The 14,629-nt window shown below is 44.2% G+C and overlaps 1 protein-coding gene across 1 annotated transcript in view; it reads right to left on the bottom strand.

Moving 5' to 3' along the window:
• The window catches only part of PAPPA (pappalysin 1), a 174,599-nt gene that overhangs the window by 116,848 nt on the left and 43,122 nt on the right, over positions 1-14,629 (bottom strand). Inside the window, exons 3-4 of the mRNA XM_066563008.1 lie at positions 6,309-6,454; positions 1,358-1,651 (exon numbers count right to left, since the gene is read on the bottom strand). Coding sequence (XP_066419105.1) covers positions 1,358-1,651; positions 6,309-6,454 — 440 coding nt within the window. The remainder of the gene's footprint in view (positions 1-1,357; positions 1,652-6,308; positions 6,455-14,629) is intronic.

Raw genomic sequence — 14,629 nt, 5'->3', positions numbered from 1 at the left:
AAATCTGTGTTTTTGCCTGGAGTGTAAAGGTGCCCTTCAGTGTCTGTTAGTATATTGGTTGCCTTTAAAATATTGTTGATTCTGTCAGCTCACTGTCACAGATTGTCACCACAGAGAGACCCTGCGGCTCAAAATAAGGGGAAATACAAATCAAGGTATCCCCTGCTCCTTTTGAGAAATAACAGAGGAGCTTTCAGCTCCCCTTGAGCTTCCAGAGTTGCATCAAGGACCCCACTCCAGCCTCATCCAATGGGACAGAGTCACAGGAGCAAATGCCCTCTTTAGGATATGCTCTCTTGGGAGAATGCTCATCTGGGCAGCAGAGCTGTGCCTGCAGAGTTGTAACATCAGCTTTTCCTTTGAGGGGTGGTTTTATACCACACTGATATGGAGCCTCTGTTGTTGCACTCCCAGTACAAACCAGCACAACACACTGGTAGTCCTTCAGGCAGAATCCCACTATTCACATTCTGGGATGTGATTCCAAATCAAACCCAAACATGGCATTTCAACAGACACCTGGGGGCACGGGCAGTGCCTCATTAGTTGTCCACTTGTCACAGAATTATCTGACAGCCTTGATGGTATCAATATTCATATGACATTCTATATCTCCTTGGGAGAGTATAAACAATCTCTGGATTTGAGTTTTTCAAAGACCTCATAGATCAGGCATCCAGATCTCAGAGAAATAGGGTGTCAGGTTTGCTGTAGAGCCTTTAGAAGCTGTTTTCTTAATGCTTATCTCATTTCTTCCATCCCCCAAACCTTCTGCCTGGTCTTCGCATGAAACTCTGTGAATTTGGGGAAAATTGGGATAAAAGAAAAGGAGAACTAGAAAGGATTTCTGCTCTATCAGGTCTGATCCCTCATCAAGCCAGGACCTAGACCTTTATCAGCATAAAGAAATGGACTGAGAATTCAGGGGTTGTGGTATCCACATTCTCTGAACAGAGAGAGACATAATTCCCTCTCCCAGGATTTTTCCTGGGGAAGGCAGTGAGAAAACAATTCTTACCCCTATTTGCTGCTGCTGTTGTTTGGCACACATGGAATGTCTTATGGAGATTGTTTACCACAGGTGATGGTTGTTTGGATTGATTGGCCAGTTGGGTCAAAGCTGTGTTGTGGCTGTCTCGAGACAGTCACGGGGTTTTCTTGAGTATCTCTATAGTATAGTATTAGTATAATATAGTATAGCTTAATAAAGCAATTGCTCAGCATTCTGAATCATGGAGTCAGAGCACATTATTCCCTGGCTGGGGGATCACCTGTCTCTATGATAAGGGGTAATACCACAATTCTTTGTTCCTGCTCAGCCACAGACACCCCCAGCAGCCCAAGCAAATCCCAGTACCTGCATAGCTCATGAAGTTACTGAAGGGCGTGTTCAGGAAACCGTGGAAACCACAGGTGTCATTGCCAGGCCCAGGGTCCCCACACAGCTTGTGCTTGGGAGCAGGGTTGGTGTCACTGCAGAGGTCCCCGGTCTCGAAGGAGGGCTCTGTCTCCATGCACGGGTCGCTGCAGGACAGGATCTCAGAGATGCCCCTGAAGACGTGGTAGAGCCCCAGGCTGTGCCCAATTTCGTGGATCATGGTGTGTGTGTGGCCAGGGATTCCGTAGAAGGAGGGATTCAGCACGATGCCACCTGCAAGGGCAAAGAGAACAGCTTCTAGGTTGGCCTTGTGTTCCTCAGGGCAGCAGGAGAAAGGGAGGAGAACACCTTGCTAAGTGTAGGTCCTCTGGCAGTTTGTTCAATCCTCTGTAGCAGAACCAGACACATTTCCTGCCCAGCCAAGTTTCATCTCACCCTCAATATGGGGCTCTAAGGAGAAGGAACTGTGGCACAAAGCTCAACATCCCAAACCAAAAACCGAAAACTGCAACAACCAGTCTATCAACTGAATAAACTCAGTGTAGGTTTTTTGTTAATTTAAAGGAAAATCCTGCATTTCCTGCCCAGTAAAGTTTCATCTCACTCTTAATCTGGGACCCTAAGGAGGAGGAACTGTGTGACAAAGCTCAACATCCCAAACCAAAAACGCTGCAACAATCAGTCTTTCAAATGAATAAACTCAGTGTAGATTTTCTGATAATTTAAAGGAAAATCCTGCATGAAATTACTTCTTACCATGCTCTTTTAGATAATTTCATGTGCTTAAAGAGTGTGACTCTGCCCAGAAAGGTGTAAGCAATGTATTTGACACCAAGAGTCAAACAAAACACACCTGGAACACTCTGTGTATAATATTCCCCAGGGTAAAGATGTGAGAAAAACTTATTAACTTCTGAAACACCCTGAGAATTGCAGAAGACTCCACCAATACTTGCAAATTAAGAGCTGGGCAAAACAAAGTGTGCACACCCAAGGCTGGAGCAGTTTTTTCAGGGTGTCCTGGAGGCAGCTTTGAAGTAACTGTCAGAAACACACTGCTCATGGACTCAGACAAGCCTGGCTTGATCTGAACTGCACAGTCCACTAATGAATATGCATTAAGTCTAAAGTGTCAAAAAAATATGAAATCCTGAAATGTGATAACCCTGAAAAAACTATGTGTTTATTGAATGTTTTCGCAAAGAAAACTAATGGTGTTTTCTGTTGTATGAATTAAGGGATGTGCAAAGAAGCAAATGGCAAATTAGGGAGGATTTGCAGTACATTGATAGTAATATGAACCATATTTTTATCTCAGTTAGATGTACCTTTGTATTTAAAATATGCTTGGTATTTTCATTATTTAGCTTATTGATCTCAACTTTTCCAAGCCCTTTATTTAAAACCCTTTTTGTGTCCTGCCTATCATGAGAAGAGGAGACTGCTTTGTAAAAGTTATAGTGGGAATATAAATCTTGGACATGGTACTCTAATAATTTTGTGACAATGAGGAGAGAAAAGGTTTTGGCAGCAGGAACTTTATCAGTGGCTGTAGCACAAGGAAGATGAGATCACCAGGTTCTGATGCACCATAGACCCTTCATCCTCATCTGCCTGGAGACTTGGTTGTAAAAACCATGAAATTAGAGGAAAATGAGACCATGAAGTTCTTAAGAAGTCCTCTAAATTCCACTCTCAAAGCAATTAGGTCTATACCATCCCTCACACACTCTGGCCTGTTGCCTCTTCACAACCCCTGATGACATGACTGCCCCAGCAATCAATGTCAGCACTCAGCATCCCTACAGCTGCAAGGATTTAACTCACATCTAATCTGAATTGATTTTTTGGCAATTTAAGTTCATGACTTCAAGTCCTTCCTCACACAGATATGAAGAACAGAAGATTCTCCTCCCTTTTCATCAGCTTTTATGAGATTGTCATCATCCCCACTTCAGGCTCTTTCCCTTCAGCCTGAATCACTGTAATCCCTTCAGCCTTTCCTTGGAGCTCAACCCTTTTTCTAGACCTCCCTGACTGTGGTTCTGCTTTGATTTTTCCCCATTACCTCAGGTTTTCCTCTAAGAACAATGTCCAAAACACAACATGCAGCACTTCAGTTGAAGCTGTGTCAGTGCTGAAGGAGCACTTTGGATGTCCCAAAGGGACACATGCACAAAATATCAGGAGAAAAAAGATTTTCCCTCTGAGCAGGGGCACATGTGAAAATGTGCACAGGGTGGAGAGGAGTCCCATGGGCAGGTACAAATACATAAAAACTATTTTACAAAAGAGAACAGAAAATTTAAATACGTACACAAAGAGTAAATAAAGAGTATTTACAAGAGTAAATAAAATCTGCCACACTGCAGCATCTTGTCTCCTGTGTCACACATAGCATCTGCACCTCCTTTTCACAGCACTGAACTGTTCCTCACACCAGTTCTCCACATTCCCAATTAATTATATACAGACCTACCAGCATGCAGCTCAACAATAAACCCATGATTCCTCTCTCTCCCTCTCTATACAATACAAGCTCTGATTCCTCTGGTGCTTGGTTTCTACCCAGGTGGAGACATTTATACACAGAGAGTACCCTGACATAGTTTTTGGGGTTCTCTATCCCAAAAAGAAATCCAGATTTTATTTTTTTTTCCAGTGACAGGAATATTGGTGAAATTCCTCAGCAGGATGTGCCTCCAGTAAAGGCTGGTTAAATTGTTCTGGCATTGGAGAACCCTGAGGCAGCTGGAGAGGGAGATTTTATTTTTGCCTTTGTTGAAAATTTATATTTTTTATAGCTGTCAAGAATCTAAATCAATTGCAGTTTTACAGAAAAGATAAACTCCCTCACCCAGACAATCTCTATCCCAGCCTTTAGATCTGCACCACAGGACATATTTCATATTTTTTATTAAGTACATATTGGATTTATAGAAGAGAGTAAAAAAGATTAAAGATGAATTCTTACAAACCAAGCACAGGTCTGGGAGGGCTGTTTTGACAGGAAATTATGAGCATTATTTATTTATTTTTTACTTTTTTTTCCCCCTAGCAAGTCAAATTTAATCTGCTGTCCAATGTCTATTTTTTTCTTGTGAGATCTTTTTTTGGTCAATGAACTCTGTCAATGCTCTGTAGGAGCTGAATTTAAATTGTTTTTCTCAGGCATGATGCTGACAATTAGCTTAACGAAGTGACAGAAGAACTCATCAGGGCTTTGGGCGAGCCCCAGCCCTCTTGCAGAAGGTTCTTCTTGGCACTCTGGAGCTCTCCCCTTGTTCTCTGCTCCCTCCCATGGCAACACCAAGGGAAGCTGTGAAAATCCTCATTTAGGGAAGGAGCAGCTCTATTGCAGCCATATCCCACTTGTGCAGTGACACTGAGGCTAATGTTTCACAGACTCTCTGAACCTTCTGGGCTGGGAAGAGACACACAGGAATCATCAAGTCCAACTCTTCAGCAAATGGCTCACACAGGGATCAAACCCACCACCAGCAATCCACACTGATTGTCATCCCAAAGTGATAAAATCCATCACTGTGGGTGCTGGTCAAGGCTGGGGTTAAAATCTATCTTTGTTTTTGCCAGATGCTGTCTTGGGGAATGGTCACTGGTGGGCATTTACAGAACCTTCTGGTGTGGGTGCTCCCAGTAGGAGCCTGCAGAGATGAGGCTGCAGGCAAGCCAGAGTGGCAGCGGTTTCAGCTCCAGCTGAGCTCAGCAGGAGTGTCAGTGTGTAAGTGCTGCTCCTTGGGAAGGGAAGTTTGCTCACACTCCTTCCAGAGCAGCTGCAGAGCTGGATGCTGTAATAAAACATCTCATAAAATGAAGGAGGGCAGCCAGTGCCAACTGCTTGGCCTGACCACGGAGCCTCTCTCTGCTGGGGAGACAGGTGACCGTGAAGATATGGTAACATCTCATCTTTGGGGTGTTTTTGACCTTGGAAAAGCCCCCCTGACTGATGGCTATTCCATACAGCTCAGCTTCCACTGTATGTTTTAGGATAATAAACTCTGCTTGTTCTCCTCACGTAGGTTTATAGTCACCATATCTTTTTTAGTTAGCTCAACATGAAGTTGGGTAATATAAAAACTGGCTGAAACAGTCTGTCACAAAGATTTAACTTGGCTGAAACTGGACTTCACTTCCAGCCTAGCTGGTGAAATATCTGGAAAACCTGCTCAGAGGAGATGACCAGACCAGGTTTGCAACTTGAGGGAGGTTTGTGAAGTTAGGAGAAGCTCATACTGACTCAGTCAGTGCCTTCTGAACCTTTTGAGGCTCCTCTGACGTTTTGCAGGGAGCACAGGTCCAGTGGCACTGCAGGTGGCAGTGAGTCATTTGGGAGGCTGCAGAGCTTTGTCTGGATCCCCAGGTTCCAGCAGCAACCTGGTTATGAAACACACCAGGCAAGCTGCAGGGTAGTGAACTCCTTCCAGTTCCACTCAAGTGAACATTAGAAATACAATCCCTCAGCTGTTTGCTCTTTTGCACATTGTAAGAGAAAAATAGCAGCAGATTTTAGCTACAGTCTGTGAGCTAATTGAATACTTGCTAATGAACTAAGGATCAGAATGTAACAGGCTGAGGTTAAAGATTCACCTCTCTCTCATCCCCACACCTATCCCCCAATCTTCTGCAAACTGCTCCCATGGAGTGAATGCCCTGTAGAGTAGCTTCACTGAAAAGGTGAAATACTTTCAGCTTGACATCATCTACAAATACCATAATATGCTTTGGGTTTATAACCTAATATTTTCCTGGTTGTGAGCCAGTATCTGGGAATCGTGAAATACTTTTTTTCCCCTGACTATATATTAGAGGAATGATAAGAAATCAGAACAGAGCTTAACGCATATTTGTCTTTCCTTCTTTAGTGCCTCAAAAGAATGCTTTGCAAAGAAGAAACATCTTTATCACTCACCTAGATGCATCAAGGCTTCTTTGTCCCAGGGCCAAGTTGCCACTCCAGCCAGCTCTTCCTCAGAGGAATTGGCAAAAAAGATGTTGAGGTGTGTGGATCCATCCAGTTTGAGAATGTTCTTCAGTTCATTGACATCCAAGTATGCCCTGTAGAAAAAGAAAAGCATTTTTTTTCCTAAAGGTGACACAAAAGCAACAGAACACTGAAGAAGTGCTGCAATCCAGGCAAAGGTCTTATAACACCCTGCATATCAATCACCTGAAATGTTTTAATAACCCACTCCCTAACTCTGATTACTTTGCATTCACATAGTGAATCTCATCTAAAACTTCAGACCATTGATTAACTAAGGCCACAAAATCCAAGGCAAATACATAAAGCTGTCCACATTCTCAAGATAAGTATAGGAATCTATTTATTATGAATGTAATTAATCAAGTATTATGGTCAGTAAATATTTTTATACCAGCAGTTAGCTTGCACATTTCCTCTAAGCTGTTTGTTGTTGTTACCGCTAATTTTCCTTCACAATAACAGGTTGGCACCACAACTAACACCAGCTCCCAGAGCCACTCCTTTAGCACCAGTGGCAGTCACTGGTGCTGAAATCCATGAGGCTTAACCCTGACATCCCATAGCTGGTTGGGAATTGCTGTTCCCAAAAGGAAAAGTTGTGCCAAGAGGTTTCCTTGCATGAGCTCTCCTCAGGAGTGGTACCATACCATGACATAAATTCCTAAGGCTCCTCAGGTCCTCCCAGGGTGAGCAGCATTTCTCCTTGGCTTTTGGGATGCCTGGAAATCACAGAGCAATCTGTTTGCAGGCAAGCTAAGCCAATCCCTTAAGCTTGATGGCTGTTGGAGGTACTTTTTGCTCCTTTAAAGGAGTAGATTTTCTAATACTGGAATACAGGAGCTACTTGCCAGTGCACAGACCATGGTGCCACACTGCTTGCACTGCTCCAACTCATAGTAAAGGTGGAGAAAACAAAATATAAGATTAAACCCATTGGTTCTCTGTTTCCAGCTCGCACTGGCTTTTGATATGAAGTGTTGTGATGGGAGAAAAGCTAGAAGGGGATGATGCTGTAGTATACACCCTTGACAAGTGGAGACCCTAGAGAGAGGGATCACGCTGAGGCAAGCATGGTTCAAAGGTTGTAAGGAACCAACCCCACCATGGTCATGAGCGGGCTGATTCCTGCTTCCCGGAGTCCCCCTTTGTGAGTGTGCATGGATGTGTGCAAGGCTCACATAGCTCTCCCAAACCACACACCCCCACAAGCTCTGAGAAGGGTTCCCTGCATACTTTGCAAGACTTTTGCTCCCAGAAGGGTGAAGAAAAAAGGGGGGACCTGGCTCAACACCAAGATCTTTTTGTCCTTCCCCGGAGGACTCCCAAATGGAAAACACATTCATATTTCCACAATAGCTTCCCCTGCCACTTGCTGAAGTCATTGCCTCCAAAATAGATCGTGGCTGGGTGTCCCCAGGCCCTGGCTGACTCATGGAGGAAGATGTGCTCTTTGGGGACACCAGTGGAAGGGGATGTTTCCGTTCCATACAGTGTTTATCTTCCAATCAAATGGGGATGACGTCCTGAAGGACAGGTCAGCACTCTGACCCTTTACACATTTCTCATCTCTCCAGAGTTCTCAACACATCCATGGAAAGTACACAGGCCTTCCCCTTAGCTCCTCAAGCTTGTCCTGCCTGGATCTGCCCAGTGCTCTGAGGCTCTGCTCAATCTACTCCCAGGATCTTCTTTGTGCCTTAGAAAACATCTTTTCCAAGCATGGACTCCTACATAGGCACATCCATGAGCAATAGCTTGAAATTACATGTGAGAACTGATGTGCACTTCCAAATATTCTTATTGTGAGAGGACTGGGGAAATGTGTGTCAGGGGATGTGACCACGGGGAGGGGACAGCGTGTGCCTGCACCCATGGCAGCATCACTGACGGTGAGCAAAAGTGTAAAAGACAATGTGGGAGTGATGTGATGTTTCGTGCAAGAAAAGGGGCAGAAACAGAAGCCCCTAGTCTGATTAGAACAATGTTTATGTGTTTGTATCCAGTGGGAAGGAAGGTCCTGCTGCCTGGACTGACAGTGCTGTTGGCTCTGGATGCAGATGCTTTATGCACATGCAAATCCCTGTAGGAGTAACCATAATCCAACTCCCCTCCTGAGATTACCATTTTTATCCTTCCTCCTTCCTCATGGTTTCAAAGAATCTAAACTAATATTTCTTTATTCTCAGCTGTCTCTTTACTTATCGTTTACACAATCCAATCCCCATTTATCTCCTCAGTGCATGGCCACAGTTGCTCTTTCTCTTCCATACAGCCCATGTGCTCCAACATCCAGGGCTACATGGATTATTACTGCAAAAAACATCTAGAGAAGACAGCATTTAACTAATTGGCAGTGATGGCAATGCTTCACAGAGACTGAACTCATGCCTTATGTAAATCCATCCTACTAAGTCCTTTGGACTTGAGTTTCTGATATTTCTCTGACCACTTTGCTGGCCAGGGGAAGGCTGTGAGTGAACAGAATGCATTCAGTGGTGGAAGATCAGAATGCCAAGAGGATTTTTAGCAAAGGATCTGCCCGGGTGTAGGTGTAAGTAGATCATGCTTGGAAGGCAATAAATGCAAACTCCTTCATGGAAGCAGCCAACAACCCCCAGCACGTAAACACGCCCGAGCCCTGAGCTCAGTGAGCCCTGGAAGTGTGTGAGTGTGTGCCTGTGTGAGCGTGCAGGAGCAGAGGTGTGAGCGTGGCAGTGAGGGCTTGGACCCTGCACACACGTGAGGCAGACAGGAGAATGTGGGGAACCAGTGTGTGCGTGTGTAAGAGATAAAAACACAAGCTGGAATTCCTTCCTCTCCTTCCTCCCCATGTTTCTAATAACCTCCCATCCCTATCCATCATCGCCACATTCCTACACTCAAGGAGGCATAAATTAACTACTTTTGCAGTTCATGTCCAACTCCGTAGCCGCAGGCAGCAGATCCAACAGTTACCAGGTCAAAACAGCTTTCAGTTATTGCTTTGGACTAGGCTGACTCCCCCCTGCTTCCTTATCAGCCCAGACTATCTGACCCAGAGCAATCTGTGAGCGCTGCTTACACTTCTCAAGGTTATGTGGGTCCCCTGACAGAGGACATTATGTCTGTCACATGGGCTCATGCCAGAGAGAGCCAAAGAGCCCAGCCTTTCCAGCACTGCCAAACTCGCATTTCAAAGACATGAGTGCAGTCCTGGAAAGGGATCAAAGCCTTCCCAACTGTCATTAGAATATTTCCTTTATGCATCTCTCTGTGAGTGCCAGCAACATATTTAATAAAATTCATTGGCTCGAGATGGTACCTCCAATATAAACCTGAATGGGGGAACTGTCAGGGCAAGTCTATGTGGAAAACAAAACAAAACCCAAAGCACAACAAAACACGTGTAATTCCTGTAATGGAAAAAACATACGATGCTGTGAGCATGCCTTGCTGCAGAAAGCCTAATGAGCCTATTAGTGCATCATAAAAGGTCTCCTTTGCTGGAATCTGTTTTAGACATAGGAATTCTATGGGCTGTTTAAGGCCATTTGGGACACCAAATCATATCAGGCAATGCTCACATTCCCACCCAGATCTTTTCATCGACTTATTTGTTCAATGCACAGTTGTTTTTTTCTTTTTCCCTCTGCTGCAGTGCAAAGAGCCCTCTGAAACTGTTCTGTGCAGCAGCTCAGTGTTATCCAGTGAACCCCAGCCCTCAGTCAGGGATATGGATCCCATGCAGTGCTCCAGTTTCAGTCTAATGGAGGCTTTAGCTCACCCAGCAGTGTCTCTAGGCAGCCCTACCCATCACCCAGCCCAGCCCATCAGTCACCCAGGCATTATCCCCGTGCCTGTCTCATCTGTCAAACCCATTTCCTGTCCATTTGGGCTGTGACTCGTCCCCAGGCGATGATGAGGTGAAGCCCTTGGCCACCAGCCCCACCTGCCTGTGGGAGCCACTGTGAGGAGCTCCCTTTGCTGGACCTGGGCTCCACATCCAAACCCAGCCACAAACCCCTGTGCTGAGCCACAAACACTTTGGCAATGGCTCTTAAACTCAGCTGATACCAGGTTTAACAATATTAAATCTGGGTTTGGTGACTAGAATTGAGCAGTTTTCTTGGGGGTTGGCAACTCTTCCTCCTTTTCTTCTAGGTCAGAGTGGTTTCCTCAGGTTTCTCTGATGTGGCTGGGCTGCAGCCTCTTGCACTCCTGGTTGTTTTTGCAAGGAACACAGCGTCTTCCAGACCTTATTGTTAGGAAATTTCCTACTGTTTGCTCCCAGTTATTCTCTATTTGCCTTTGTTTTGTTTTGTTTTGTTTCCTTCAAAGACAAGTCTCACTTTACAGCAAGAAAACAAACAGGATACTTAAGCGATTATTTGTAAGATCCCATCCAAACACAGAGTAGAAACTTTGCTAACTGCTCATTGTAGAGTATGGTTTGCAACTGCCTGGTGAGTTTGTTAGGAACAGAAGGCACTACATTTCATCCTTAAAAAAAACCCAACCAACAACAGCCAAAAACCAACAGCACCTCCTGAATTGGGAAGTCAACTTCAAAATATCTCAATTTTCAATATTGGCTCACAGTGTCCCATCCTTTACCTACTGGGCTCAGCACACGGCAGGACAGGGTAAATCTGCTGGAATCACAGGCCCCCAGGGAATCACTCTTCTTCCCAAGACTCCTCAGAAGTGTCAGCCCAGCCCAAACCATGGTGCATGGTTCAGACAAAGGGAAAGCTTTTGTTTGGATGGCCCTGGAACACTCTCCATCAGCCTGTGACAGATCCTGGTGTGATTCCCAACATGGTGTGGCTGACAGGTCTCAGTGGTGTTCCCTGTGTCCCTCCAGGTCTCATCCTGGCCCCAGGTTCAGTGGAGCAGCAGTGACCACAGCAGTCAGTGTGTGCACAGGCACCCAGCTCGTGTCTGTCCTGGCTGTCCAACACACACAGAGTGCCCAAGGTTTCAGGGTGCAGTGCACACCTAGAGATTCTCAGTATCTGCAGTGAAGAGCAAGAACAGTTTTGAGATTAAGGATATTCTTCCTGAAGATAGTGGCAAGAGCCACGACTGCAACAGCACTGAAAGCTGACCTTGAAATGGGGCCATTTGGCAGATGTGCACAGCTGTAATTTATCTTTTCCTCTTGTGATTTCTCAGTCCTGGGTGGTTAGACAGCTAACTGCCCTTTTGGAGAGGCAGTGCTGATGCCAGTGTGAGAGCTGCCCTTTGCCCTCTGTTGTAGGGTCACAGACAAGTGAGTCTGGAGAGGATGTCCAGAGACCACGGCTGCCAGCCCTTCACCCCTAAGCTAAGGCATCTTCCTGTGTCACCAAGCAAATTTTTATTTAGCTCACTTAAAACCACACATGACGGGGACTATGTCACTGTCCCAGTAACCTGCAGCCCTTGTTTCAATTCCTTTATGGACAGAAAGTTGGTGTTTTATCTAAAGGTCAGGCTAAATATTTTTTGCTCTATTTAGAGGAGTATTTGTGCCATTCAACCACTGACATGGAGGTTGGATTCCCTTCTGCTTTACCAAACCTATTACTTATTTGAAAGCCTATATCTCCTGTACATCATTTCATTTTTAGGCTAAAACCATCTTATTTCCTCAGCCTTTCTCACTGCTTTTAAGACCTCTGCTTGTTTCTGATGCTCTTATCTGTACTCTCCACATCTTTCCCAAAGGCAGGTCATCAAAAGGGGACACAGCCCTCAAGCTGAGAGTTTATCAGTGCCATGTAACTGCTACGTTTGTCCTGTCTGTCACCTCCAACCTGACACAAAGACACAGGAGAGATTTCAGACCTCCAAATATTTCTAACTTCTTTTTTATTTTTTTTAAAAGCCTGAAGTGTTACAGTCTATAAAAAAACCTGTATAAAAAAAGACAATCTACAAACTCTCTTTAGCAGTGGATGTGCAATAAAATTTGTGTCTGACCTGATCTTAAAGATTTGTCTGTGCTGGCAAATTCAATTTTGCTCCTCATTTCAGACGGATTGCCATAAATCACATGCAGCAGGAAGCGTGCCTCATCTACACTGAGTTTAGTGTTAATTTAAGACACTGGTGTAAGTGTAGTAAAAGTCATGAAAATTTATTGATAAAGGTATAAATCTTTCAGTGATTGGGACAGAGCCTGAAACAGAGCAGAACCAGAATCCTACAAGTGAGAGGCTTCAGGTCCCAGTTTAGATCCAGATCACTGCCTGTGTTCACACTGAAATCCAAGTGTGCAACTGTAATTCCAGCCACATCCAACCCAGGCAGTTGCTAGGTCATGTCCACAAGCATAAATTGCAAAGCACTGTCAGCACATGCAGGCTTGGCAGCTCTGAAAGAATTCTGGTTTATCTTCTGTAGCAAAATGTCCTCTGCAGGCCCCAGATCTGATCTTCCGTTACAAGAGAGGAGAAATGTTTTGGCAAAAAAGCATAATAACGATAAGGATCCAAGAAAAGCCACTTAGGATAATTGTTCAAATGTACATCCAGCTCCTTGGGTAGGTTTGTAGCCCCTGCTGAGCTCTGTGTCACTCTCTGACACTGCTCCTGCATTCAGGTGAGCCTGCTAAACCTGGACCAGGTGTTTTTACATCACTGACAGGTTTTACAGTTAAGACCGACCCCTAAGCAAAAAATAATGCAAAATAAAAGCCAAAGTGGCTATAAAACTCTGTGTGTTCATTGATCCCAGGTTTCCCTTTTCCAAAGTGAATTAATTCTACCACTAGGATAGTGACTCAGACTTTACTCACCCAATTAAACAAATATGTAAAAAAAATTACAGCAGGAAAATAAGAAGTTTACTGTACAAAATATGAAAATCCTTTGGGTCTGGTTTTTCTTTATCCTGCAACAGAGTCTGAGAGCACCTCCTTGCTTGAAAGTAGAGAATTTTTTACAACTGTAAGGTTATCGATTTCATTGTATTTGCTTTGAAACCCAGGCTTTCCAGCAGGACAGTCCTAGAAATCCACAAATTTCTACTGTGACAACAAATCCATACGATTGAGAGGAAAAAAACCACCCAATACATAAAGGAAATTATCTCCTGTTAAGTTCTAAAATCAGGATTATCATCCTAGAACACTAAAAGTGCATCCCTGCTCAGCCCTCTCTGACCTCAGAAAAGACTTTCAAGAAATGGTACAGCTTTATTTCATACAATCACTTAACTCCTGGAGGTTGTTAATGCAGGATCTACTTAACAGGCTGAACCACAGCAACAGGCTGGAACAAATTTGGTGCCTGGACTACTCCAGACTTTGTGCTGGGTCCTCCCTTGGTTTGTTCATGTAAGCCTGCACTCTGAGCCAGCCTCTGCTCTCACTGGGCTGCACACAAATATCAGCACTGACTGTGATATATTTGCTCCAGTGTAAATCTAGAGTTAGAGCAAAATTTGATTCTCAAAGTGCAGCTTCAGGTTCAAATCCAAAATCTCAAAGGAAACATCAGTTGAAACGACCAATTTTTGCCCAATTTCTGGCCAAGGCAACTTGCTTTTTAAAGGAGGGAGGCGGGTTTCCTTAGATCTCCACACGGATTCTCTCAAAGGTTTGTAAATCCTTGCCAAATCCTTCACAAACCTGGGCTCACATTCAGAAATACAGTGAAAACAGATTTTTTTTTTTATTTTTTTTTTCCTCCCCCCGGCACTTCTGCTGCTGGTTCTGGCCAGGATAAGAAAGAGCAGAGGCTCAGGGAAAAAGATGATGCAAAAATTTTCAAATGTCTAACATGTTCTGTCTGAGCTCTGGGCAAAAACTTGGGATGGCTCTTCATGTATATAACATTATATGTTCCTTCCCTCTCTTTATCCTTCATCCTTCCAGGCTTTACTGCCCAGTTCTTACAGCCCACCTTTAGATAACCTTTACGTAAGTTTAGAAAGAGTTGCAGTGCTACAGACCATAAATATCTGATCACTGAGCCTTCAGCTTTTGCAGGGTCTACATCCAAGAGTGGAGAAACTTTTGAGTTCCCTCAAGCAGAAAGAATTGAAAAAACCCCTTTCCATTGCATGACCATAACAAATTATTAAGCTACACAGAACTCCATAATATACTACAGAGAATAACCAACTGCACAGAACTGGGAAAAGATACTCTGGCTGGCCAACTTGCAGGGAGAAAAAAAATAGAAAACAAAGGGAAAACCTTGGCAGAGAGAACTGTGATCTTACTGTACAATTAACTTCTGAGACAGTGAGTAGGATTAAAGGACGGAACATTTCATTTA

The sequence above is a fragment of the Molothrus aeneus genome, chromosome 19 (assembly GCF_037042795.1).
Source record: "Molothrus aeneus isolate 106 chromosome 19, BPBGC_Maene_1.0, whole genome shotgun sequence".
Lineage (NCBI taxonomy): Eukaryota > Metazoa > Chordata > Aves > Passeriformes > Icteridae > Molothrus > Molothrus aeneus.
Note: the sequence above shows the minus strand (reverse complement) of the source record. Positions and strands in the feature narration are given on the sequence as shown.